General features: G+C 57.0%; 2 protein-coding genes across 2 annotated transcripts; one reads left to right on the top strand and one right to left on the bottom strand.

Annotated features, from left to right (window-relative positions):
- The first annotated feature begins 5,782 nt into the window (after positions 1-5,782).
- LOC142908869 (pleckstrin homology domain-containing family A member 4-like) lies at positions 5,783-10,865 on the top strand. Its single transcript, XM_076059510.1, has 3 exons — positions 5,783-5,843; positions 6,121-6,221; positions 10,741-10,865. Exons 1-3 carry the CDS (start codon positions 5,783-5,785, stop codon positions 10,858-10,860), a joined length of 282 nt encoding a protein of 93 aa, XP_075915625.1. The 3' UTR covers positions 10,861-10,865.
- Positions 10,866-20,272: 9,407 nt separating this feature from the next.
- On the bottom strand, positions 20,273-27,140 carry LOC116957692 (volume-regulated anion channel subunit LRRC8C-like). The gene is made up of 9 exons (XM_032980004.2): positions 26,987-27,140; positions 26,415-26,528; positions 25,101-25,405; positions 23,166-23,675; positions 22,756-22,903; positions 21,774-21,932; positions 21,214-21,363; positions 20,694-21,018; positions 20,273-20,517 (listed from the first exon to the last, which is right to left on the bottom strand). The coding sequence occupies exons 1-9, from the start codon at positions 27,128-27,130 to the stop codon at positions 20,273-20,275; spliced, it is 2,100 nt and encodes a 699-aa protein (XP_032835895.1). The 5' UTR covers positions 27,131-27,140.
- Between the last annotated feature and the right edge of the window lie 847 nt (positions 27,141-27,987).

Genomic DNA, 27,987 nt, shown 5'->3' with positions numbered 1-27,987 from the left:
CAACTCTGTCGTGGACAGTGCTGTGGGGGGAGGGCCAATTCCGATTGGCTCCTCCCCTCATGGCGTCTGTGTCCAGCACAGTGGCTTAATGGGGGCTCTGGACGGGTGCAAGGGGCTGGTAACCCCTCCACCTTCAATTAATTACCACTAAACCACGAGTTAAACTGAAATATGTAACTAATAAGCTTGTGCCGGAGGCCCTGGGGGGACAGGCGTCTATGACATCTCCTGGCCAAACCCCAATTGGCGGAGCCAGGAGATTGAATCTCTACCCTCGGGGCTCCTCCAAAAACAAGGAAAAGCCACTACGGATGGCCACGTGGAATGTTCGACCACTCACTGCGGAGAAGAGCTGCCACTCCTCTGTCGGGAGCTGAACCGGTACCGCCTGGATCTCTGTGGCATTCAGGAGGTCTGGTGGACCGGTTCTGGCTCCTGCCACCATGAGGGGTGGACAGTTCTCTACTCAGGGCAGCAGACTGCCAAACAACAGGGTGTGGCTCTTCTAAGGCCCCCCACACACACACAGACAAAGACAAAGATCCCCCAAATAGCCTGTAACAAACTGTAGGGGCAAGTGCTGTTAGCGAGCACCTATGAAGGCCGGAACGGTACACGAGGGGGTGGGTGGCCAGCACCACGCCCGACCGCCTTTGTCTCCCTAGTGGCGATGTTTACACACTGCACCAGGTACTCATTTGAGGCTTAGTCGACCTAGGGGAGGCCCGGGACCGGTTCAGATAATCGTCACTGGTGTTGGCCGTAAGCGGGAATCGAACCCGGGTCGCCAGGTTCATAGCACAGCGCGCTAACCGCTACACTATCGCTCCCCACACACAGACACACACGCACACACACACACAGGGCATACACAGACACCCACACACACAGACACACACACAGATACACGCACAAACACCCACACACGCGTGTGCTCTTCTTCAAAGATTCTGTGAAGAATAATAGGAGCATTAAAAGCGGAGTCAAATGTTCAAACCGTCAAACGTTACAGAGTGGTGGTGTGTGTGTGTGCGTGCGTGTGAAACAAAAGCTGTCCACCTACCCCCCCCCCCCCCCCCTCGTGTGCCGTTCCAACCTTCATAGGTGCTTGTCGCTAACAGCATTTGCCCCTACAGTCTGTTACATGTTACACGGGGGACCTTTGTCTATCTACATGTGGGGGAGTGATGGCGCAGTGGTTAGCGCACTTAGCCACGATCCCAGGCAACCGGAGTTCGATTTCGCCAACATCGGTGACGAATTATCTGCACCGATCCTGGGTCCTCCCTTATATAGACTCAGCCTCAAATGAGTACCTGGTGCGGTGTCTTAAACATCACCACTGGGGAGACAAAGGCGGCCGGGCGTGGTGTTGGCCACCCAACCGGCTCGTGTGCAGGGGCCGACCTTCATAGGTGCTCTCTAACAGCACTTGCCCCGGCAGTCTGTTGCAGGCTACACGGGGGATCTTGGTATTTTGTCTTGAAAGCACAAAGAATGTGTATATGTCTGTGAGCAGAGTGGAGGATCGAGGTTTAGCAACTGGAGGGTTGGTAGGAGGAGGTAGTGATGGGTGGGACACGTAAAAATAACTCGATTGGACGCGCAAGATGACATCATGTCACCTGGGGATTAACGGGCTTTGAGAAGATAAGAGGGGAGGGAGAGAGCAAATTGAGTTCAGAGTTCACCTGGAGCCGCGCTGAATCCCAGCCGCCCTCAGCGTCCGCCTGACGCCCATTGGGTGCAGCTGCGAACCATCGCCCAGGCAGAGTCTTCGCTGCCCACCGTCCTCCACAACTTCCACCGCGCGAGGTGAGTGATCGTTCAGTTGGTCAATTTCATCATTTGGCGTGACCCCGGGGTCCCGCAAAAATCAGGTCAATAATTATAATTTTTCAGTCCGCCCTCCGGTCAGCCATCGATCCTCAGCTTCTATGCCAAGGCGAGCCCGCGCCCGCAGTGAATTTAACGTGTTTATGTAATTTTTCAACTTTTTACGAAACTTAGTGCCCCGAGTAGCTCTCAACGAGGCCAATCGATTGACCACTAGTTTTGTTGTCGGTAAGGCAAGACTCGTGTCGCTACATGGTTTTTCCCACCCTGGGGCAGTGATGAGACCCCCGGGGTCCCGCCAATTGCTTCAATTCAGCCCTGTTTGCCGTTAGCCCTAGCCTGAGAATAGTCGCACATCGCGAAGGGTGGGAAATAAGAGGCTAGGCGAGATCCGTGGAGTGTTCGCTGGGGGGGGGGGGGGGGCATAAACAGGGGTTCACTATTCACGCCGGGAATAAAACCTTGGTACTAGATTGATGGTCGACGCGTTGTGCGTGTGTGTGTGAAGAGTGGTGGAACAGCGATTGGCACACTGCCATGTGTGGGTGATATAAATTAGTGGGTTTGGTTTGGCCATGTTTGTTGTAGTACGGAGTTAGAATGATGGGATTTTTGCACACAGCGTTGGTGTACGGTGCTTTTTCAGGATTTTTTTTCCAGGATTTTCTGTTTGCACAAAGTCACAAAGTCACTTTAAGATGTTTTCTTGTTCGCGTTTTTGTTTTTTGTTTGTTGCGGTTGCACCCGATTCAAGAGCCGAATGGCTCACAGGGCTATACACCAAATAAATGAAACTGAAACTGGGTGGTTATCCCGAGAGCGCAAACTAATGAGTATCCGTACAGCTGCGGAGTTTCTGCGGCTGCCAGCGAGTTAATAAATAACCACTCGAGGCCGGTCGCTGTGCTGACACAAGGGCTAAGCAGCTGGGGGGGGGGCATCCCGCCCTCTCACGGGGAGCAGGGCGTCAGCCCCCACGAGAGCATAAACGTTGTGACGTTTACTAAGTGTTCCTGCTACATGTTTTTTTTCAGCTGTGGATTAACTTTCGAAAATGTGTGAAATCTGGATGCAAAAGTAACTGGCAATTCTTGAGAATATTTTTTTGTTTGTTAATCGAGAAATCTGGAGATAGTATGGCAAAGAGAAATCTGCAGGAAATCGGAGAGCTTTGGTAAGAAAAAGAATATTGGGAAATCTAGAGACTATATCTGAAATGTCTTGGATACAGTCTGCGAAACTCCTGAGAAATCTGGAGAGTCAAACAAAATCCCGAGATATCCGAAGAAAAAAATGGCTTCGAAAAATGCAGAGACATCTGTAGAAGGATCACACTCGTCCAAGACGTCCTTCCCCACTTCCCGTGACTGCAGCCTCAAGGTGCACATGGCCTGGCACAAGCGTCGTGGTGACGTCACCGCCACTTAGTGGCGAATGGCGGTTGTTGTGTGTCTACGTGTGTGTGTCTACGTGTGTGTGTGCACACGTGTGTGTGTGTACACGCGTGCGTGTGTACACACGTGTATGTTTACACGTGTGTGTGTACACCTGTGTGTGTACACGTGTGTGTACACGCGTGTGTGTACATGTGTGTGTGTGTACACGCGTGTGTGTGTACACGTGTGTGTACACGCGTGCGTATGTGTACACGTGTGTGTGTACACGCGTGTGTGTACACGTGTGTGTGTGTACACGCGTGTGTGTGTACACGTGTGTGTGTGTACACGTGTGTGTGTGTATATAACTCCATCAAAAAAGTAACCTGCAGTGCCACACCTATTACCATCATTAGGGGAAAAAATGGTGATCCAATCTCCGACCCCCAGGAACAGGTTTGCAGATTTTCTGAGCATTTCTGTGAGGTCCTGGGGGAGGGAAAATCCCTCAGCCAGGAAAACATCGTGGCACAAAGTGAGGATGACCCTGCTGAGGCTGCGGTGCCTCAAATATTGGAAGAAGTCACCCCCTGTGAGTGGCTGGCTGAGGTGCCATCTGTTGAGGAAGTACTGAAGGCGATCCGGAGTCTGAGACCAGGAAAGGCAGCGGGCAGAGATGATCTCCCAAGCGAAATGCTGAGGGAGGGTGGCGTTTGTGCACAGACTGTCCTATATGACATCATAACAACGGTCTGGACCACTGGACGGGTTCCTCAGGATTGGAAAGATGTCCTGGTGGTTCCCCTCTTTAAGAAGGGGAACCGCACAGACTGTAACAACTACAGGGGCATCTCACTCCTCAGTGTGCCGGGAAAGGTCCTGGCAAGGATTATTCAGCATCGCCTTGCCAGGCACGCTGAGGAGAGGCTTGCGGAGCCGCAATGCGGTTTCAGGAAAGGGCGGTCCTGCACAGATGCCATATTTTCTGTCCGTCTGCTACAGCAGAGGTGTAGGGAATTCCAACAAGACCTACATCTCTGCTTTATTGACCTGGTCAAGGCCTATGATACCATCAGTAGGCCTGGGCTCTGGGTCGTTCTTCGTGCTTTTGGAGTACCTGACCCTCTGCTCACGATCATTAAGGACCTTCATGATGGTGAGCGGGCCCGGGTAAAACTACGTGGCCGGGAGTCAGAGCCATTCCCTGTACACCTTGGGGTGCGACAGGGATGTCCTCTGGCTCCCACATTATTTAGCATCTATTTTGACCACGTAGTTCGTGAAGCCTTCAATAGCTGTACCGGGAGAATCTCCATATGGTACAGATATAATGGGAGGCTGATCGATGCCCGGGTGCGGTCAAGGGATGGCTCCCTATTGCTCAACCACAGACTCACACAGAGACCCACAGACTCACAGAGACCCACAGACCAATCACACAGAGACGCATACACTCACACAGAGACTCACAGACTCACACAGACCCACAGACTAATCACACAGAGACCCACAGACTTGCATAAAGACCCACAGACTCACAGAGACCCACAGACTCATCACACAGAGACCCACAGACTCACACAGAAACCCACAGACTCACAGAGACCCACAGACTCATCACACAGAGACGCATAGACTCACACAGAGACCCACAGACTCACACAGACCCACAGACTCATCACACAGAGACCCACAGACTTGCACAAAGACCCACAGACTCACAGAGACCCACAGACTCACACAGAGACCCACAGACTCACAGAGACCCACAGACTCATCACACAGAGACCCACAGACTCACACAGAGACCCACAGACTCACACAGAGACCCACAGACTCACACAGACCCACAGACTCATCACACAGAGACCCACAGACTTGCATAAAGACCCACAGACTCACTGAGACCCACAGACTCACACAGAGACCCACAGACTCACAGAGACCCACAAACTCATCACACAGAGACGCATAGACTCACTCAGAGACCCACAGACTCACACAGACCCACAGACTCATCACACAGAGACCCACAGACTCATCACACAGAGACCCACAGACTTGCATAAAGACCCACAGACTCACAGAGACCCACAGACTCACAGAGACCCACAGACTCATCACACAGAGACCCACAGACTCACTCAGAGACCCACAGACTCACACAGACCCACAGACTCATCACACAGAGACCCACAGACTTGCATAAAGACCCACAGACTCAAAGACACCCACAGACTCACACAGAGACCCACAGACTCACACAGAGATGCACAGACTCACAGAGACCCACAGACTCATCACACAGAGACGCATAGACTCACTCAGAGACCCACAGACTCACACAGACCCACAGACTCATCACACAGAGACCCACAGACTCATCACACAGAGACCCACAGACTTGCATAAAGACCCACAGACTCAAAGACACCCACAGACTCACACAGAGACCCACAGACTCACAGAGACCCACAGACTCATCACACAGAGACGCATAGACTCACATAGAGGAGTCTCGTCCTAACGCAGTGGCTGTGTGGCTGTCGGCACCACAGGACAGCACGGGGATGAAGCTGTGGAAGCAGCGTTGGTTCGTGCTGTCCGACTTCTGCCTGTTCTACTACAAAGGTGAGTGGTGCACTCTGACCCCTGACCTCTCAACCCGAGCCCTTACCACCTCGTTATCCCGGTTACTTGTGACGTGCCGGGAGCCGAGTCGCCACGAGTGGGCGGGCCCGGTCGCTCCGCCGTCGTGCCGTCGCTGGGGCCTCGATGTCCGACGTTCCGCCCCGCGCCACGGGAGCTCCCTGGCAACGGGCTCGCTGTCCCCCCCCCCTGCCCTCCCAACCATGCTGACTCTGCCCCCCCCACCCGCCCCGTGGCCCCCTGCCGTGGGGGAGCGCAGACAACAAGGAGGAGGGTGTCCTGGGCAGCATCTCCCTGCCCAGCTTCCAGGTGAATCCGGTGGAAGCCGACGATAAAATCAACCGCAAGTTCGCCTTCAAGGTACGGTGGACAAGCGAGTGGGCCTAGCGGGCGGGCCTGGCGGGCGGGGCCTAGCGGGCGGGCCTGGCGGTGCGGCGTGTAAACATCGCCACTGGGGAGACGAAGACGGCCGGGCGTGGTGCCAGCCACCCACACCCTCGTCGTGTGCCGGGATGCCCCCTTCCGCTCGCACGCGGGGGGCCCACGGCGCCGGGTCACCGCCGCTCACTCGCGTCACCAACCGTCGCGGTGAAGTACGGTCACCGAGACAACGACCGCGGCACGTGGGGGGTGGCAGTGGGGGGGGGGAGCCTTTCATCCCGCGGCGGATTGACGAACGCCCGCACACTCTCGTTTTTGTGATTGTCATCACAACAATAATATTCACCATCGTTTTAAGTGGCCGCTGGTCACGTGTGCTTTGTGTTCTCGGATGCGACATGACGTGAATGTGCAGAGTGCTCGTCGTTGCACGGGGGGGGGGGGGGGGGGGGGGGGTTTCGGCTCGCTAACTTTCGACTGCCCGCCCACTAACGGATTTCCCTGCCGCGCGCTCACTAACGCCCTGCTCAGGTGGGCAGGGGTGGGGGCCTCGGGTGGAGGGTGCGGGGGGTGCGACCGCTTGCCCGCTACGCCGCTCACGCCGTCCCCTCGCTCACGTAGAAGGCATGATGCGCGACGTACTAGCGTGTGTGCGCGCGTGTGTGGTATTAACGTGTGCGTGTGTGTGTGGTATTAACCGCAGTAATCACCACGCACCATCTGCTTCGTTCAAAGTGGACGTTGAGAAATTATGGATAGCTCCATCACCCCCACCCCACGCCACACGTCTAGACTGTTCTAACGATCGGCGTTGCGGCTTGCTCACAAAGCGACGCTGCGTCTCGACGCACGTGGTAGTAACGGCACGGCCACCGAGGCGACGTCGGTTTGCCCCCCCCCCCTCCGCGCATTTTCAGAAATTACCTTTCCTGCATGGTCTCCGTGCCGCAGCCAGCTGCTGCAGCTGCTATGCCCCGTACAGCGCGCGAGTTTGAGAAAACGCCGCTGTGCGGTGAGACGGTGCGGGGGGGTCTGGGTGCGATGCGGGGACTGGGTGCGATGCGGGGACTGGGTGCAATGCGGGGACTGGGTGTGATGCGCGTGGCTGCTTGTGCGTGCGTCGCCGTCGTCAATGTGTTCCCCCCCCCCCCCCCGTGCCGCGTGACCCCCTGGGAACTCTGGAAACGCCTCTTCCTCCTCTCCGTGCCTCTCTGGGTGTCTTCTCGGCTGGACTGTCGCTCCTTTCACTCCGACCTCGTGAGCCGCTCGCTCGCAAGGCGGCTTCACTCGCCGGACAAAGGTACGCGCCCGCATGGCTGGGCTCGGGGTCGCGGGGACTTGGGGATGGACGGGGGGGGGGGGGGTTCTTGCCGCGTTTTGTTTTTAGCCCAAAACAGCTCCTCGGCTTTTCAGATAAAAATTTCCGTGCGGTCGCCATGGGGCGTTGGATCTCGGGAGTGGTTCTGGGACGCCTCCTTCCTCGTGGCGTTCTCCGGACACGCCTGAGCGCTTCCGCGGTGGGCTCCTGCTGGCGGATGCCGCTCTCTCTCGTCTCCAAAGGAGTTCAAAAACCGGCGACGATTTTTTTTCAAAAGCGGAAATTATTGACGTTGCCGTACGTCGATTAAAAAAGAAATGAAACCTTTATAAGACGAGGGGGAAAGCCGACGGGAGAAAATACTCGCGTCGAATTTTCTTTTTATAAAACGAGCTGACCTGCACGTCGTCGCACGGGGCTAAAACAATAAAAAATGCAAAGCTACTCGAGAGGAAGCTGTTGGCCAATCAGGTCGGGGGGCAGGGACCCTCCTGAGGAATGGAGTTTCGGAGAATCGCTGGGGTGAGGCTTTCCAGAGCGGTGAAGTATGGCCAAACAACCCCCGTGGCTGACACGGCATGAGGAGGGCTTCATCTGGCAGTGGATTGGCAAAACGAGGAGTTGATAACAATGGCTATTTTAATGGGCTTTCATTGATGAATCGATGACATTAATGAATATTTATTTACGATGTAATTTTCGTGCTCTGGAAAGCCTCATTTGTATGCGAACAAATTCGCACTTTTGTACACGCGTGCGATGTTTGTGTTCGCGCACGCACACGCATTCACGCAAAGTATGTATTTTTTTATCTCATAAGTTAAAGGCCAGACGAATACAACTGCAACAGTGAAGTTACACTTCACCGTTACTTCGAATGCATCAAAGCAATGCAGGCAAAAACGGGAAATACAATCGCGACGGAGTTCACGACGTAAAGTCCGGCCGGGTTATAATGCAGCTGACCAGATTATAATGCAGCTGACTGGGTTATAATGCATCTGACTTGGTTATAACGTAGCTGACTGGGTTATAGTGCAGCTGACTGGGTTATAACGCAGCTGACTGGGTTATAGTGCAGCTGACTGGGTTATAACGCGGGTTATAATGCAGCTGACTGGGTTATAACGTAGCTGACTGGGTTATAATGCAGCTGACTGGGTTATAATGCATCTGACTGGGTTATAATGCAGCTGACTGGGTTATAACGCAGCTGACTGGGTTATAATGCATTTGACTGGGTTATAACGCAGCTGACTGGGTTATAATGCAGCTGGTCGGGTTATAATGCAGTTGACTTGGTTATAATGCAGCTGGACGGGTTATAATGCAGCTGACTGGGTTATAATGCAGATGACTGGGTTATAACGTAGCTGACTGGGTTATAATGCAGCTGACTGGGTTATAACGTAGCTGACTGGGTTATAATGCAGCTGACTGGGTTATAACGTAGCTGACTGGGTTATAATGCAGCTGACTGGGTTATAATGCAGCTGACTGGGTTATAATGCAGCTGACTGGGTTATAATGGAGCTGACTGGGTTATAATGCAGATGACTGGGTTATAACGTAGCTGACTGGGTTATAATGCAGCTGACTGGGTTATAATGCAGCTGACTGGGTTATAATGCAGCTGACTGGGTTATAACGCAGCTGACTGGGTTATAATGCAGCTGACTGGGTTATAACGCAGCTTACTGGGTTATAATGCAGCTGACTGGGTTATAACGCAGCTGACTGGGTTATAATGCAGCTGGTCGGGTTTTAATGCAGCTGACTGAGTTATAATGCAGCTGGTCAGGTTATAATGCAGCTGACTGGGTTATAATGCAGCTGGTCGGGTTATAATGCAGCTGACTGAGTTATAATGCAGCTGAACGGGTTATAACGCAGCTGGCTGGGTTATAATGCAGCTGACTGGGTTATAATGCAGCTGGTCGGGTTATAATGCAGCTGAACGGGTTATAACGTAGCTGACTGGGTTATAGTGCAGCTGACTGGGTTATAACGCAGCTGACTGGGTTATAGTGCAGCTGACTGGGTTATAACGCGGGTTATAATGCAGCTGACTGGGTTATAACGTAGCTGACTGGGTTATAATGCAGCTGACTGGGTTATAATGCATCTGACTGGGTTATAATGCAGCTGACTGGGTTATAACGCAGCTGACTGGGTTATAATGCAGTTGACTGGGTTATAACGCAGCTGACTGGGTTATAATGCAGCTGGTCGGGTTATAATGCAGTTGACTTGGTTATAATGCAGCTGGACGGGTTATAATGCAGCTGACTGGGTTATAATGCAGATGACTGGGTTATAACGTAGCTGACTGGGTTATAATGCAGCTGACTGGGTTATAACGTAGCTGACTGGGTTATAACGTAGCTGACTGGGTTATAATGCAGCTGACCGGGTTATAACGTAGCTGACTGGGTTATAATGCAGCTGACTGGGTTATAACGTAGCTGACTGGGTTATAATGCAGCTGACTGGGTTATAATGCAGCTGACTGCGTTATAATGCAGCTGACTGGGTTATAATGCAGCTGACTGGGTTATAATGCAGATGACTGGGTTATAACGTAGCTGACTGGGTTATAATGCAGCTGACTGGGTTATAATGCAGCTGACTGGGTTATAATGCAGCTGACTGGGTTATAACGCAGCTGACTGGGTTATAATGCAGCTGACTGGGTTATAACGCAGCTGACTGGGTTATAATGCAGCTGACTGGGTTATAACGCAGCTGACTGGGTTATAATGCAGCTGGTCGGGTTATAATGCAGCTGACTGAGTTATAATGCAGCTGGTCGGGTTATAATGCAGCTGACTGGGTTATAATGCAGCTGGTCGGGTTATAATGCAGCTGACTGAGTTATAATGCAGCTGAACGGGTTATAACGCAGCTGGCTGGGTTATAATGCAGCTGACTGGGTTATAATGCAGCTGGTCGGGTTATAATGCAGCTGAACGGGTTATAACGCAGCTGGCTGGGTTATAATGCAGCTGGCTGGGTTATAATGCAGCTGACCTGCGTGCGTGCCTGCCTACCTGCGTGCGTGCGTGCCCACCTCCTCTATTCTCCCCCCCCCCTCCCTCCACAGGCTGGGCCTCCGAGCCAGAGGCACGAGAAGCCGGCAGGGGGGGGGGGGGGCGCCACTTGACTCGTGTGCCGTGGCAGGCGCGGCACGCTGGCATGCGCACCTACTACTTCGCCGCCGACTCGCTGGAGGAAATGCGCGTGTGGATGAAGGCGATGGCGCAGGCGTCGCAGCTGCAGATGGAGATCCCGCAGGGGTGAGACACCTCCTCCCCTCCAACCCCCCCTCGTGCGTTTGCGTGCGCGTGCGTGTGCGTTGAACGCAACGTACGTAGCCAGCCGTGCTAATCGGAGGTGCGGGGGAAGGACGTCAAACTACGGGTCTCTGTGGGTCTCTGCGAGTATATGGGTCTCTGTGTGAGTCTATGTATGTACGTATGTATGTTGAACTTCTTTCGCACCGTACGTAGCCTTCCGTGCTAATCGGAGGTGCGGGGGAAGGACAGCAACCTATACACAAAGAGGAGTTCTCAAGAATTTAGTTTGTCAATCTAGATGATGATGATTTAAAATTGCGTAGCTCCAGCGGCTCCAGCGGCTTCCCAATATCGGATGGTAGCGTGGCACAGGGTGGCGCAGGGTGGCGCAGGGTGGCGCAGGGTGTACACCGCCCGGCACGTACACCGCCTGGGAGTTCACAGCGACGTGGCCACAAACGATAGCTCAACGAAGTGGACATTTCTCGCAAGCCATACACTCTAAACCGTCGATTTAGGTGACAAACCTTGCTCAATGTCGGTTGGCTGGTGGGTTCAACGCCATATTTATATCAGTTTAACGCGTAGGCTCTTAGGTTGACTCAGTAATCCCCCCCCCACTTTGCGCAAGAGCGCAGAAGTGTGGTCACCACATCTACGCCTCTATATAAGGAACGTAGCAGGTGGAGGACTTCTCCACAAATCTGGCTGTCGCCTGATGAATCTGGTTGTATTTACTGGCGAAGCGTCACAATATTCAGAATTTAAATGTTGTGGCTTGGCTCTCCAACACACAACCGGTGTGCTGTACTAGTACACTACACTATACACTACATTATACACTACACTACTATACACTACATTATACACTACACGACTATACACTACACTATACACTACATTATACACTACACACTAGTGCTGTACTAGTGACGAATTGGCCACGTTCTGTTTACATGACAACCCTTACAAGTTGGCTGTGTCGGGTGGTGGCGGGTTTTAACGACACAACATTTACACATTTACGCGATCTAACCCAAGAAAAAAACCTGGGATATCAATTCTAAATGTGGAGAAGAATCCACGTAACCCACGGAAGAGAGAGTCGGGATTGAACCCACGACCTCCCACGTACCAGGCGAGGTAGTCAACATCTCCCAGCCACCGCGGCGTCTCACGCGATCTGATCCCAACGTCCAGCAACGGCGGTGGCGGCGGCGGGGGCAACCGCTCACGCGGGCGAGCGGCGGCGGAGGAGGAGGCGGGGGGGCAGGTGCTCGTTGACGGGCTCCGTGGGGCGCCGGGAGATGTCGCGGCGCCGGCCCGGTGGAGGCCGCCGCGCTCCGACGACGACGACGAACGGGGGGGCGGCCCTCGTGGCGATGTGGAGATCGTGACAGAGGAGGGGCCGGCTCGCTCGCGGGCCGGCACGGACGACGACGCTCCGGCGGCAGCCGTGGCCGCGGAGGAGCTCCGGCGGCAGCTGCGCGACGGCGATGGCGAGAGGGGGGCGGCCGCGGAGCGGCGGGACGGCGACGAGAGGTTCGACCCGTCGGCGGGCCCAGGCCGAACGACCGCGGAGGCCGCCGATCGCCCCACCGCCGGCGCCGCGATCTTACGGCCGGAAGCGGCGGCGAAGTCCGGCGTGGTTCTATGTCACCCGAACCAGCAGCAGCCGCAGCAACCGCAGCAGCCGCTGCAGCTGCAGCTGCGCCTGCAGCGGCACAGCACGGACAGGATGGGGCTTGCCGGCAGCAGCAGCCTGTCCGCGTTCAACCAGGACGAGTTTGGCTACGGGGCGGCTGGCGGCGCCGGCGAGGGCCACCGGGCGGCGGCGGCACTGGAGAGGCAGACGCGTGACTCCACGGTGCAGCTGGAGCAGTGGATGATGCGGTCGCTGAAGGAGAAGAACGAGAGAGACCGCTTGAAAGGAGGGAGACGCCGGGGTGCGGTTGGGGGGGTAGAGGAGGGGTGGGGGGGGAGCAGCTCAAAGATTGGTGACAGGGAGTGAAGGAGGAGGGGGGGGGTGAAGATGGGAGGTGGAGGGAAGGAGGTGGAGGGGAGGAGGTGGAGAATGGTTAGAGACGAGATGGGGGGGATGGACACGCGTGGCTGTGAACCCTGCGGGTCGCAGCGGTGAGGCGTCGCTGTGAAACCTTGAGCAAGGAACGGGCCCTGACCCCCTCCATCCTCCTCCTCCCCTCTCCTCTCCTCTCCCCCCCCCTCTCCCTCCTCCCCACCCCCCCCCCCCCCCCCCCGTAGCATCGCGTCCACCCAGACGCTGCCCAGGTCCATGCCCAGCTACCGCCAGTCGCTGGTGGTGGTGGTGGGCGCCCCCGGGGGGGTGGACGTGGCGGCGGCCGCCCCGGGGGCGCGCCGGCAACGCGCTGCCGAGTTCAGCCACGGCCACGGAGCGCGGGTACGGTTGCCCCCCCCCCCCCCCCCCCACACACGTATGGCGCTGTCTGTCGGGCTTTCTGTCTATCGGGCTGTCTGTCTATTGGGCTGTCTGTCTATCGGGCTGTCTAACTGTCTGGCTGTCTGTCAGGCTGTCTGTCTGTCGGGCTGTCTGTCTATCGGGCTGTCTGTCTATCGGGTTGTCTAACTGTCTGGCTGTCTGTCAGGCTGTCTGTCTGTCGGGCTGTCTGTCTATCGGGCTGTCTGTCAGGCTGTCTGTCTATCGGGTTGTCTGTCTATCGGGCTGTCTAACTGTCTGGCTGTCTGTCAGGCTGTCTGTCTGTTGGGCTGTCTGTCTATCGGGCTGTCTGTCTATTGGGCTGTCTGTCTATCGGGCTGTCTAACTGTCTGGCTATTTGTCAGGCTGTCTGTCTGCCGGGCTGTCTGTATATCGGGCTGTCTGTCTATCGGGCTGTCTGTCTATCAGGCTGTCTGTCAGGCAGTCTGTCTATCGGGCTGTCTGTCTATCGGGCTGTCTAACTGTCTGGCTGTCAGGCTGTCTGTCTGTCGGGCTGTCTGTCTATCGGGCTGTCTGTTTATCGGGCTGTCTGTGTATCGGGCTGTTTGACTGTCTGGCTGTCTTTCCCTATGGTCTCGCAGTGCATGCAGACGCTGGATAGGAGGCCCACACCGTCCATGGTGCACACGCCCACCCCGCAGTCCACCCCGCAGTCCACCCCGCCCAGCCTGCAGGGCCGCACGGTGAGACACACGCCGCTCACCCCCACGCTCACCCTCGCCGCTCACCCCCATGCTCACCCTCCCCACTCACCCTCCCTGCTCACCCCCGCGCTCACCTCCACGCTCACCCTCACCGCTCACCCTCCCCGCTCACCCCCACGCTCACTCCTGCGCTCACCCTCGCCGCTCACCCTCGCCGCTCACCCCCACACTCACCCTCCCCACTCACCCTCCCTGCTCACCCCCACACTCACCCTCCCCACTCACCCTCCCCGCTCACCCCCACACTCACCCTCCCCACTCACCCTCCCTGCTCACCCCCGCGCTCACCCCCACGCTCACCCTCGCCGCTCACCCTCGCCGCTCACCCCCGCGCTCACCCCCATGCTCACCCTCGCCGCTCACCCCCACGCTCACCCCCGCGCTCACCCCCATGCTCACCCTCGCCGCTCACCCTTCCCGCTCACCCCCACGCCCCCCCACCCTTCGCAAAAGAAGTTCAACGAACATTGACCTCTTGACCTCTTGACCTTTCCTTCCGACGGCGAGTCAAACCGCTCTCGCCCCGCCCGACGGCTGCGCCACCCGGTGGCTGTCTGGTCGGTGCGTCCACGGCAATCCCGCTATCGGGGTGGACAACGCCGGTGCAATGGTAACGGGGTGGCGGCCGATGTTGCTCCGTTTGTGCGGCGATGGCGGTGTTGATAATGCTGACGCGACGACGACGATGATGATGATGATGATAGCAGCGACGACGGTGATGGCGGTGGTTACGCACAGCCAGAGGAGCTGACCCTGCTGCTCATCCAGCTGCAGAGAAACCAGTCACAGGTCCGGCACGGGGGGGGAGGGGTCACGAGGTCACGCGGGAGGTCACGGGGCCACCGGGGGGGGTCACACGGGGGTCACACACAGTCACGGAGGGTCACAGGCGGGTCTCCAGGTCACACGATGGGGTCACAGGGTATTTTGTACCATCGGACACTCCACCCCCACAACTCCCAATCGGTGATGGGGCAGTTGTGGAGAGAGTGGAGAGTTTCCCATACCTGGGCTGTGTGCTTATGACCGGCTCCAGTTTAACAGCAGAGGTCTCACTCCGAATCAGTGGAGCGGCAATATCTTTTCATCGGTTGCGTAATGCTGTGTGGAAGCTACCTGGTCTGTCGCTCCGCACTAAGCTTCAGGTCTTCTCGGCCACAGTCATTCCTTCCCTTCTCTATGCTTGCGAAACGTGGACCCCCCTAATGGCACATTTTCGCCGGTTAGAAACATTTAGGCTTGCCTGCCTACGATCCATCCTGGGTTTCACCAGGCTGGATTGTGTGAGGAGCTCACAAATCCTTGAAAGATCTGGACAAGGTCCCATTGGTGAGCTCCTCCAGCAGGCAAGGCTGCGTTGGCTGGGTCATGTAGCCCGCATGCCCAGCCACCGCTTGCCTAAACAGCTTTTGTTCGGCCGGATCGAGGGGGCTAAACGGGCGCGGCACGGGCTAGAGAAGACATGGAGTGATGTGGTACAGGAGGACGTGGAGCTGAGTGGACTTGCCGATTACTGGTACCAGCGGTGTCAAGATCGGCCTCTGTGGAGGAGGCTCGTGAAGGACGCTACTGGGCAGTTGGAGGCAGTCGCCCTCCAACAACAACGGAGGGCGGAGGAGCAACGCTCACAACAACGAGCGGAGCGCGGGGTGGCTAAAGCACAGCAGTTTGGCTAGTAGGGGGCACAGGTGGTGCATCAGCCAGTCATCTCAGTCATCTAAGTCGACCCATGGCACTTGGGTCTGCCCCGTGACCTCCTGCCAGCGGGCGTTCGACACTTCACGTGGCCTCAAGGTGCACATGGCCTGGCACAAGTGTCGTGGTGACGTCACCGCCAATTAGTGGTGAATGGCGGTTGTTGTTGTGTGTCTGCGTGTGTCTGTCTGCATCTTTCTGTGTGGGTCTGTGTGTATCTGTGTGGGTCTGCGATAGCGCTAACCGCTACACTATCGCTCCCCACACACATCTTTGTCTTTGTGTGTGGGGAGCGATAGTGTAGCGGTTAGCGTGCTGCACTATGAACCTGGCGACCTGGGTTCGATTCCCGCTCACGGCCAACACCAGTGACGATTATCTGAACCGGTCCCGGGCCTCCCCTAGGCCAACTCAGCCTCAAGTGAGTACCTGGTGTGGTTTGTAAACATTGCCACTAGGGAGACAAAGGCGGTCGGGCGTGGTGCTGGCCACCCACCCCCTCGTGTACCGTTCCGGCCTTCATAGGTGCTCACTTACAGCACTTGCCCCTACAGTCTGTTAAGGCTATATGGGGGATCTTTGTCTTTGTGTGTTTCTGTGTGTCTCTGTGGGTCTGGTTGTGTCTGTGTGTCTGTGTGTGCCTGTGGCCGCGAGACGCGCTTGCCCCAGCGGTCTCTTCAAGGCCTCCACTGGGCAGGGGGTGATCTTTGTCTGTTGTGGCTGCGACAGATGAAGCTGACGCGGCTGTGTGACCTCAACAAAACACTTCACGAGCAGGAGACCAGGCTGAGGCATCTGCGCAACGAGAAGGTAAGTTCACGATGGTGAGGAGGTGAGTTCACGATGGTGAAGAGGTGAGTTCACGATGGTGAAGAGGTGAGTTCACGATGGTGAGGAGGTGAGTTCACGATGGTGAGGTGAGTTCACGATGGTGAGGAGGTGAGTTCACGATGGTGAGGAGGTGAGTTCACGATGGTGAGGAGGTGAGGTCACGATGGTGAGGAGGTGAGTTCACGATGGTGAGGAGGTGAGTTCACGATGGTGAGGAGGGGAGGTCACGATGGTGAGGTCACGATAGTGAGGAGGTGAGTTCACGATTCCCGCTCACGGCCAACACTGGTGACGATTATCTGAACCGGGTACTGGGCCTCCCCTAGGTCGACTCGGCCTCAAATGAGTACCTGGTACGGTGTGTATTAAACATCGCCACTGGGGAGACAAAGGCGACCGGGAGTGGTGTGCTGTGCCAGCCTTCATAGGTGCTCGCTTACAGCACTTTCCCCAACAGTCTGTTAAGGCTACTCAGGGGATGTTTGTCTTTGTAGCGCGCGTGATGCTGACCAACCACCCACCCGCTTGTGCTGGCCTTCATAGCTGCTGCTGCTACTCGCTAACAGCACTTGCCCCATCAGTCTTGTCAAGGCTATACGGGGGATCTTTGTCTCATTCATAAGCACTGCTGCTGCTACTCGCTAACAGCACTTGCCCCATCAGTCTGTGAAGGCTATACGGGGGGTCTTTGTCTCATTCATACGCACTGATGCTGCTACTCGCTGACAGCACCTGCCCCAACAGTCTGTTAAGGCTATATGGGGGATCTTTGTCTCATTCATAGGCACTGCTGCTGCTACTCACTGACAGCACTTGCCCCAACAGTCTGTCAAGGCACTTTTATTTGATTTTGGAGAGCGATGGTGCAGTGATTAGGGCCACGCTTGCGCTGAAACCCCATCTACCCGAGTTCAATTCCCGCTCAAGGCCTGCATCAGTGACGGCAATTATCTGAACCAGTCCTGGTCCTCACCGAGGTCGACTCGGACTTAAATGAGTGCTCTGTGCGAAGTGGAATCATCGGCAGTGGGGGGACGTGGCGACGCTACTCGCCGTGACGGCACTTGCCCCGACAGCTTGCAAAGGCTACCCGGGTGGATGGAAGGCATCTTTATCTTTGTGCGTGTGTGTGTGCGTGCGTGTGTGCGTGCGTGCGTGTGTGTGTGTGTGCATGGGTACGTGGGTACGTGGGTTCGTGCGTGGGTGCGTGGGTGCGTGCGTGTGTATGTGGGTGCGTGCGTGTGTGGGTACGTGTGTGGGTGCATGTGTGGGTACGTGGTTGCGTACATGTGTGGGTACGTGCGTGTGTGCGTGGCGGCGCAGGCGTGCATCGAGTCGTCCCTGGAGGTGCTGCACCTGCAGATCGCTCAGCGACGCTCACACGAGCAGCAGCAGCAGCAACGGCTGCTGCTGCAGGCTGACCTCGTGCACCTCCGTGCAGACGGCGCCCGGCTCAGCCGGGTGAGAGGGACCCCCATGCCCCATCCCCTCACCCTCCCATCCCCTCAACCTCCCATCCTCCCACCCACCCATCCCCCACCCGATCACCCCCCCCCATCCCTCTCATCCCCCACCCAATCAGAGGCGACCTGGCCACAAATGTTGTGACCATCACTCGTTGTTGTGACCGTTTGCTCGTTGTTGCGAGCGTCGCCCATTGTTTGTCACCGCCGTCGTCATCATCGTCACCATCGTCGCCGCCATCGTCATCGTGGCCATCGTTTTTGTCATTGCTAGGAGCGGCCCAAGAGCGCGATGGACGCGCTGTACCCGGCGGGCGGTCCCGCGGGCGGTGCCGCCCGGGGCAAGATGACCGCGGAGGAGCAACTGGAGCGGCTCAAGCTTAATCAAAAGGCGGCGGCGGCGGCGGCCGGGAGCGGCGTCGGGGGGGACGCGGCGACGACGGTGACCCCGGGGGGATCGGGCCGACGCGGCCACGCGATGACGCTCGACCGCCGGACCGTCCTGGCGGCGCGGTCGCCCACACGGCCCGCGTCCGTGGACGTCTCGCGGGTGTGTGAGTGTGTTGGGGTTGGCACGTGCCCTGTATGTGTGGGTTGAAGATGGCACGTGCCCTGTGTGTGTGTTGGCACGACCGTGGTGCTGGCCAGCCCACCCCCTCGTGTGCCGTGCCGGCCTTCATAGGTGCTGCTACTCGCTAGCAGCGTTTGCCCCGACGGTTTGTTTGTTGGCACCAGTAGGGGGGCACAGGTGGTGCATTTGCCAGTCTATCTCAGTCAGTCAACCCATGGCACGTACAAAGTAGCACAGAGAGGACGGCCATCCCAGTCAGTCGACACGTTCCACGAGCCGTGGCTTTTCGCGCCGTTGCTACGTTGAGGTGCCGCCATTTCCGCGTCATTACCACTCGGTGGGCCTGGCGTCAACCGATGTGGCGCATTTTATCGCGGGGGAGACACCGTGGCGAGACGGTGGGCGATGCCTTGGGCCATGAGGTTTTGGGCCACGAGGCCATGGGCCATGAGGCCGTGGTGGTGTGGTGTCCGCCTGCCTTATCCAACACCGCCGCCGCGTCATTGCAGCTCACGAAGTTGAGGCAGCGCCAAGACGACCTGGACATCGCCGAGATGGAGCGCGCTGTGCAGGACGCGCCGGCGCCTGAGACGCCGGCGCAGGAGATCGCGCGGCTCCGCACCGCATGCACGGAGCTCGACGGCAGCTACGATCCGGGGTCAGAGGTGAGATGCAGCCGGGGGTTCAGGGTGAGAGACGGTGAGGGTCAGAGGTGAGAGACAGCCAAATCCTGGGTGAAAGTGGGAGGTGAGATGGCAGGGTCATAGGGGTGGGACACAGCCTGGGTCAGAGTTGAGACACAGCCGGGGTCAGGAGTGAGACACACTAGGGCCAGGGGTGAGAGACGGCCAAGGTCAGAGGTGAGACACAGCCAAGGTCAGAGGTGATCCAGGGTTAGAGATCAGTGGGTAGAGATCCAGGTCTGGATTGAGAGCTATATCCGGTTGATGAGTGAGAGGGGGGGGGGGGGGGTGTTGGGATGGTGAGAGATGTGGCGCTTGGCGGTGATGTTTCAAATGCTGCTGAGAGTTCTGGGATTTTGGGCTTACGAGGCCTGGGTTCCAATCAGGAGTCGGAGGTCAGGAGCGAAAACAGCTGGACCCGGGCAGGAGGTCACGGAGAGAGAGATCCAAATCTGAGCATTGTTCTGTGTCTGTTGTTAGGTGCTGGTGATCACAGCCATAAAGGCAATGGTAGCGTTGTGATGTAGAAAATGATTTTGATTATAGCAATGCTAATTATGTATATGATGATGGCAAAGGCAGCAATGATAACCGTAGTTATGACGACGATTGTCATGACGATAACAGTGGTAAAGAGAGCCATGACGATGTCACTATTCATGACCATGGTTACGATGTTTGCAACGGCATTTGATGGTGACGATGACAGCGAGCGATGACGATGATGTTTACCGATGATAACGGGAGCGATGATGTTGATGACGAGCCGGTCACGGTTATGCCCCCTCCCCCCGGCCCGCAGGTGCCCCCCCCTCGTCGCCACGTGACGGTGCCCGAGCGCCACGTGGACGAGGACCCCGAGGAGCCGCCGATCCCCCTGGGAATGGAGGCGTGGCAGAAGAACACGGAGCGGATCAAGGCGATGCTCGCCAAGTCCAGGTACAGCGTCGTCACGCTCGCGTCGTCACGCACGCGTCACGGTGCGTCGCGGTATTAACCGGGGCCGCCTTCCGGTTTCGCACTGCCGCGACCGCCCGCCGTCACATTTCCCCGCCCGCTCCGCGTTGCCAGCGTGCAGAACGCGGCGCCGCCGCCGTCGCCGGCGAGCTGCGAGGCGACGCGGGGCAAGGCGGAGGTGCACGTGCAGGAGCTGGAGCGCATCGTCAGCATGTCGTGCGCCCTCGCCGCGGAGGCGTGCCAGCGCAGCAAGGCCGGTACGGCGCCACCGCCGCGGGCGGCTCGGCCGCGCGTCGGCGGCACCCGGCATGCGGTATTCCAGGGGTCCCCCTCACGGGGTTTGGCGCCTCGCCATTTGTTCACCGGGTCGCCGGTAAACTGCGGTAGGTGGCGCTCGACTCCGTGGTATACCGGACGCGGTGTGCCGGAGCGGGGATATATTTTCCGGGTGACCAACCCGGCCGCGGAAGCTCGGCGGGCTCCAGGCCGCAGCGCGTCAGCCGCAGCGTCTCCAAGCCGCGCAGCTTGCTCAGGGGCGCCGGCGACTCGAGGCGCACGCCGCCGTTGTCGAGGGCGAACGAGCGCACGCCGCCGCTAGCGACGGCGGCCAGGCCGGGCGGGAGGCGGGCGACGCTTGTCGTCAGGCGCAGGCCCCGCAGGCGCCTGAGGCCGCCCAGCGGCTTAAGGAGCGCGGGCGTCAGGGGCCCCTCCAGGGACAGCTCCTCCAGGTGGCGCATTTCACGCAGCCAGCCCGGGACCTCCGCCTTGACCGCAAACTTCACCTGCAAGAGGGCGCGGGGGGGGGGGCGGACGCCGCGAACGGCAACGGTGAATATCGGTCCCCGACACTGCGACTTAAATACATTTGGTGGGGGAGGTGACTTTTTGGTGATGTCACGGCCGGGTCAGTGGAGCCGAATGGACCGCTCCGACCGACCCACCCTCACGCCCGCCTGCCCATCCACCCACCCACGCACCTCCAACTGGTGCAGCTCCTCACTGAGGAAGGCGAGTGCGCGATTGTCGACGCTCACGGTGCAGTTCAGCAGCCGGAGTTGGTGCAGGTTCACCAACTGCACCACCGCCGCCCCCAGCGTCACCCCGTGCATCGAGTCCAGCGTCAGCACCTTCGGTGGGGGATTGGGTATGAGGGTGAGTGAGTTGGTGGGTGAGTGGGTGAGTGGGTGTGTGGGTCAGTGGGTATGTGGGTGAGTTGGTTGGGCGAGTGGGTGAGTTGGTAGACGAGTGGATGTGTGGGTGAGTGAGTTGGTGGGTGTGTGAGTTGGTGGGTGTCTGGGTGAGTGGATGGGTGTGTGGGTGAGTGGGTTGGTGAGTGAGTGGGTGTGTGGGTGGGTGTGTGCGTGAGTGGGTGTGTTGGCAAGCGAGTGGGTGAGTGAGCAAGTGGGTGGGTGTGTGCGAGAGTGGTTGGGTGGGTGTGTGGGCGAGTTGGTGGGTAAGTGGGTGTCTGGGTGAGTGAATTGATGGGTGAGTGAGCAGGTGGGTGGGTGGGTGGGTGCATGGGTGTGTCCACGGGCACCTGTATCTGAGTGAGGCGGTATGTGTCCACTGGCACCGCTGCCAGCTTGCAGAGGCGTAGCTCGCTCTCGCCCTGCGCGTTGATCTCAAGCAGCCCCGTCAGATGCGACAGGGTCCACACTTGATCCACGTTGACCTGCCTCAGCTTATTTTCGCTCACCTGCAGCAGCAGCAGCAGCAACAGCACCAGCAGCCAAGCGTGGATGGATTTTATTTGTTTCAGCAGCGAGGGCCCAATGAGCCGTACCGCCCCATGTTATACATATGTAGTGAGCAACTTCCGAGACACATCGCGTAGAGGCCTTCTTATTTATTCTCACACTGGACAATACGTATATGTAAACGTCTCTACGTGGCTACACAACCCCATCGTCGGCGTCCAACTACACAGTTACTTGACTTAGCGCAGCGACGGCGACGATGAGAGCCCTGCAGAAGATCGACCACGTGGCAGGACGGCAAAGAGAGATGACGGCGAGCGGCGACGCAGCCAGGACTCAGGACCCCCTCATGTACACCCCGGTGCGGCCAAGCCCCGCCTCCGGCCACGCCCCCTTCCAGAATCTTCAAGCAGGTTCCCGGTGCTTGCGGTCTGACTCAGCCTTTGACCTTTACTACCGATACGCCCCCCCCCCCTTATAATTAGTCATTACATAACTTGCCTATAACTGCGATTACCCCTCCAGGCCGACAGGTGACACCCTGTCATTACACATGGACTAACACGACTCAAACAGAGACCCAAAGACTCAACATCCCCCCTATAGCCTCGATGGACTGTTGGGGCAAGTGCTGTTAGCGAGCACCGATGCAGGCCAGGCCAGAACGGCACACGAGGGGGTGGGTGGCCAGCACCACGCTCACCACACAGAGACCCACAGTTTGTTGTCCTAACACCGCATCTCTGATCAGCGCGGTCGGCTCCGTCCAGTGTACGGCGTGCGTGCAGCGCACAGCGTGCTCTGCGAGCGGCTTCTCCTCACCTCGGACAGGAAGACGGAGAACTTGGATGCGTAGCAAGGGTCGTACTTGTCCACTAGGTGCAGGAGGAAGGCGAAGTCGTTGCGCACGTCCGGAATGTCGTCCACCCCCGTCTCCTGGCGCGTCTCCGCGAAGCTGTACTCCTTGAGCCTGCAGTGTCAGCGCCCCCCCCCCCACCCCCCAGCACAGAGAACTCAGCGCCCGTCGACCCTCGTCCTGACGCGGAAGATCTCCCACGAAGCCACTAGTAAAACGTTACGTTTAGATCTTCGTAGCAGTGTCGCCGTCCGCGCTAACCGCATCTCCACGATCGCCGAAAAGCCCGTAGGCCAAAGCCAGAAGGCTGCCGGACGGCGATCCAGTGCCACACAACCGCTCTGCGGCAGCACCGCCGCCCCCCCCCCCCTCTCACCTGCAGGTCACCACCCAGTAGACGACGTAGGCACAGGTGAGCGCGTAAACGCACATCGTGGTCGCGTAGGCCATCCACATCATGCGGAAGATGCGCCACAGCCCGTGGACGCAGTAGAAGTTCCTGTAGCCCGTGATGTACTCGCCTTCCACGCAGTGGATGTGGTAGCGCATATTGGGGCAGGCGTAGCCGGTGTACGCGAGCACCACCAGCGCCTGCAGCAAGCGGGCCGCCGTCTGCAACACGTATATCCTGTGGAGCCCGCCGCCCGCCTCCGTGTGAGCGCGGAGTTTCTTCACCTTCTCGAAGAGAGCCTTAGCCTGCTCGCCCTCCTTCTTGTCCAGGATGCGATCATCCGATGGCGTCCGCCGGTCCTCGCTCTGCTCCGGGGGGGACCGGTCGGGTGGTGCGGCCTCGCCGAGGTCGACAAACTGGACGGAGGGCCGGGGCGGTCCCGGCGGAGACTCAGGAGGCAGCTTCTCCATGGGGATTTCGCCGGATCTCGGGTCGCTGCGTACGTGGGATTGCGTGGACATCGGGCAACGCGTCATGACGCAGAGATGCACAGAAACCCATAGAGACTCACAGAGACCCTTAGAGACTCAGAGACCCATAGACACTCACAGAGACTCGCAGAGACCCATAGAGACTCACAGAGACCCATAGAGACTCACAGAGACCCGCAGAGACTCAGAGACCCATAGAGACTCACAGAGACTCGCAGAGACCCATAGAGACTCACAGAGACCCATAGAGACTCACAGAGACCCGCAGAGACCCATAGAGACCCATAGAGACTCACAGAGACCCATAGAGACTCAGAGACCCATAGAGACTCACTGAGACCCATAGAGACTCACAGAGACCCATAGAGACTCATAGAGATCCTTAGAGACTCAGAGACCCATAGAGACTCACAGAGACCCGCAGAGACCCACAGAGACCCATAGAGACCCACAGAGACCCATAGAGACTCACAGATACCCGCAGAGACCCATCGAGACTCACAGAGACCCGTAGAGACCCACAAAGACCCATACAGACTCACAGACACCCACATCATTACGCACATACACACGCACACAAAGATCCCCTGTATAGCCTTAACAGACTGTAGGGGCAAGTGCTGTTAGCGAGCACTTATGAAGGCTGGAATTGTACAAGAGGGGGTGGGTGGCCAGCACCACGCCTGGTCGCCTTTGTCTCCCCAGTGGCGATGTTTACCAGGTACTCATTTGATACCGAGTCGACCTAGGGGAGGCCCAGAACTGGTTCAGATAATCGTCGCTGGTCTTGGCCGTGAGGGGGAATCGAACCTGAGTCGCCGGGTTCATAGCGCAGGTCGCTAACCGCTTCACTACCGCTCCCCACAAAAACAAAACAAAGATCCCCTTATAGCCTTAACAGACTGTAGGGGCAAATGCTGTTAGCGAGCACCTATGAAGGCCGGAACGGTATACGAGGGGGTGGGCAGCCAGCACCACGCCCGACCACCTTAGTCTCCGCAGTGGCAATGTTTTTATCCACCACACCAGGTACTCATTTGAGGCTGAGTCGACCTAGGGGAGGCCCAGGACCGGTTCAGATAATCGTCACTGGTGTTGGCCGTGAGCGGGAATCGAACCCGGGTCGCCAGGTTCATAGCACAGCAGCGCGCTAACCGCTACACTACCGCTCCCCACACACACATACACACACACGTACACACACACGCACACCGCCAACCGTAAGCCAAACCGGTTATGAAAAGCAGGGGGATAGAGATATGTGTGAACGGGCTCGCTGCCCCAAACCCACGCGGGGTCCCCCTGCAGGGTGAAAGGGGAACTTTTTAGGTTTTTTTTTACTTAAGGGGGGAAGGAATGACAAAGGCAAGAGAGGGGATAATAACCAGGAAGGAGCCGTGGGCCGTCTCTCCGTCAGCCCCCTTCTGACCTGCAGCTCCCCGCCGTGGCGAGCAGCGGCGGCCGCAACGCCGCCGCCGTTGTTGCCACCCCGTCAAGCGCGGCCTCGTGGACGGCGTGCGTGGTCCACTGCGAATCCATGCACTTGCCCAGCACGGACACAAAGTGCTCAATCTTGGAGCTCGTCTCCGGGAACCTGAACCAGAAGTTTCTGGTGGCCGTCAGGACGAGCGTGTGCAGCACCACGAGGTGCGGGAAGTACTTGCTGATCCACAGCACCGCGTTGTCGTAGCAGAACTGGTTGATCAACCGGTACTGGTACTGGTCGAAGCCGGTCTGGGCGAGTGTGGGAACGCACGCAGAAGGGCAAAGTGAACTGGCGTGGCGGTGATATCGCATGCCCCTCCCTTGCAGGGTGACAGAGCTGGCTCAAATCTGGCTTTCGCCTGATGATGCCGGTTGTAATTACTGGCGAAACGTCACCGTACTCAAGATCGTCAATGTTGTGGCTTTGCTCTCCAACACACTGGTGTGCTGTACTAGGATATTACACTATACACTACACTATATATTACACTATACATTACACTATCATGTACATTACAATATACACTACACTATAAATTACACTATACACTACACTACTATACACTACACTATACATTACACTATACACTACACACCACACGTTATACTATACACTACACTACACTATACACTACACTATATATTACACTACACTATACACTACACACCACATTATAGTATTCACTACACTATACATTACACTACACTATACATTACACTATACATTACACTACACTATACACTACACTATACATTACACCACACGTTATACATTACACTACACTATACACTACACTATATATTACACTATACACTACACTATCATGTACATTACAATATACACTACACTATAAATTACACTATACACTACACTACTATACACTACACTATACATTACACTATACACTACACACCACACGTTATACTATACACTACACTATACATTACACTATACACTACACTATATATTACACTACACTATACATTACACTATACACTACACACCACATTATAGTATTCACCACACTATACATTACACTACACTATACATTACACTATAATGTACATTACAATATACACTACACTATACATTACACTATACACTACACTACTATAGACACTATACATTACACTATACACTACACTATACACTACACTATACACGACACTATTCCTCGGGCAACTGTCGGTGGCGCAGCCGGCCTTTCCGCTGGCAACAAGGTGGTGCCGAGCCGGCCCGAGGGGGACCCTCACTCACCCTGTGGGCCCTGGGGTTGGCCACGAGGTCCCTCAGCACGGTCTCGTTCCACTCCTTCAGATCCACGTCGAAGCCGCTCGGCACCGGCACACACAGGATGCGCTCGTTCATGTTCTGGGCGGAGGCGGGGGAAGTGGGTACCGCGTGACCATGACGAGCGGTCGTCATGGTCACGTGACACCGTGTGGTCTCCTGGAGGACGCCGCTCCACGCAGGTGGTTCACTTTGCGCGATTCCCGGTGTATACGGGGGGGGGGCAACCCAAATCGACCCAAGATTCGCTCTCTAGCCAGCGCTTTGAGTTAGCTCGCACGCAGAGTTGGAGACCACGACCTCCTGCGTGCCAGGCGAGGTAGTTAACATCTCGCGGCCACCGTGCTGATGAGACATACGCAGAGTCCAAATATGCAGCAGGGGTCGGGGATGGAACCTATGACCTCCTACATACCAGGCGAGGTCGTCAATATCTCCCGGCCACCGTGGCGCGATGTTATACAATGTCCATGAGCAAGGCGGCGACATTGATGAATGTGCGTGGGGGGGCTCTCTGGAGCGTTGTTGGAACGACGCACCTGCAGCATCCCGGCAAAGATGCCGATCATGAACATGGGCACGGAGAGCATGTCGCACAACACGTCCCACCAGGGTTGAAGGATCTTGAGGTCCTGGTGACCCTCCAATGAGAAGGAGGAGGTCAGGGCTCCGATGGGAATCATGACTCGGGCCGAGACTGCACACAAGCAGACATCAGGCGCGCAGAAACACTCACAGAGAGACACTCGCACAGAGACGCGCACATAGAGACGCACACAGAGACACACACAGAGACACGCACACAGAGACACACACAGAGACACGCACACAGGCAGAGACACACACGCAGACATCAGGCACGCAAAAACACGCACACAGAGACACTCGCACAGAGGCGCGCACACAGAGACACACACACAGAGACACATAGAGAGACACACACACACAGACACACACAGAGACACACACGCAGACATCAGGCACGCAGAAACACGCACACAAGAGACACTTGCACAGAGGCGCGCACACAGAGACACGCACACAGAGACACATAGAGAGACACACACACACAGACACACACAGAGACACACACGCAGACATCAGGCGCGCAGAAACACGCACACAAGAGACACTTGCACAGAGGCGCGCACACAGAGACACACACACAGAGACACACACACAGAGACACGCACACAGAGACACGCACACAGAGACACACACACAGAGACACACACAGAGACACACTCGCAGACATCAGGCGCGCAGAAACACACACAGAGACACGCACACAGAAACACGCACACAGAGACACACACAGAGACACACACAGAGACACGCACACAGAGACATACACAGAAACACACACACAGAGACACACACACAAAGAAACACGCACACAGAGACACGCGCACAGAGACACACACACAGGCAACAAAGACGCACACAGAGACACGAACACAGGCAACAAAGACACACAGAGACACGCACACAGGCAACAGAGACACACACACAGAGACACACACACAGAGACAGGCGCACA

This window comes from Petromyzon marinus, unplaced genomic scaffold (genome assembly GCF_048934315.1).
Source record: "Petromyzon marinus isolate PM22_M1 ecotype Great Lakes invasive population unplaced genomic scaffold, UKy_Petmar_22M1.pri1.0 PM_G_Scaffold_105, whole genome shotgun sequence".
NCBI lineage: Eukaryota > Metazoa > Chordata > Hyperoartia > Petromyzontiformes > Petromyzontidae > Petromyzon > Petromyzon marinus.
Note: the sequence above shows the minus strand (reverse complement) of the source record. Positions and strands in the feature narration are given on the sequence as shown.

What these genes read in the sequence shown, in the direction of transcription:
- LOC142908869 (XM_076059510.1), top strand. Translation starts at nt 5,783, where the DNA reads ATGAAGCTGTGGAAGCAGCGTTGGTTCGTGCTGTCCGACTTCTGCCTG. An exon ending in CTGCCTGTTCTACTACAAAG is followed by an intron (nt 5,844 to 6,120) that starts GTGAGTGGTGCA and finishes GGGGGAGCGCAG; the next exon opens with ACAACAAGGAGGAGGGTGTC. An exon ending in ACCGCAAGTTCGCCTTCAAG is followed by an intron (nt 6,222 to 10,740) that starts GTACGGTGGACA and finishes GTGCCGTGGCAG; the next exon opens with GCGCGGCACGCTGGCATGCG.
- LOC116957692 (XM_032980004.2), bottom strand. Translation starts at nt 27,130, where the DNA reads ATGATTCCCATCGGAGCCCTGACCTCCTCCTTCTCATTGGAGGGTCAC. An exon ending in GCCACGGCGGGGAGCTGCAG is followed by an intron (nt 23,676 to 25,100) that starts GTCAGAAGGGGG and finishes CCACGTACGCAG; the next exon opens with CGACCCGAGATCCGGCGAAA. An exon ending in TACTGGGTGGTGACCTGCAG is followed by an intron (nt 22,904 to 23,165) that starts GTGAGAGGGGGG and finishes CTGACACTGCAG; the next exon opens with GCTCAAGGAGTACAGCTTCG.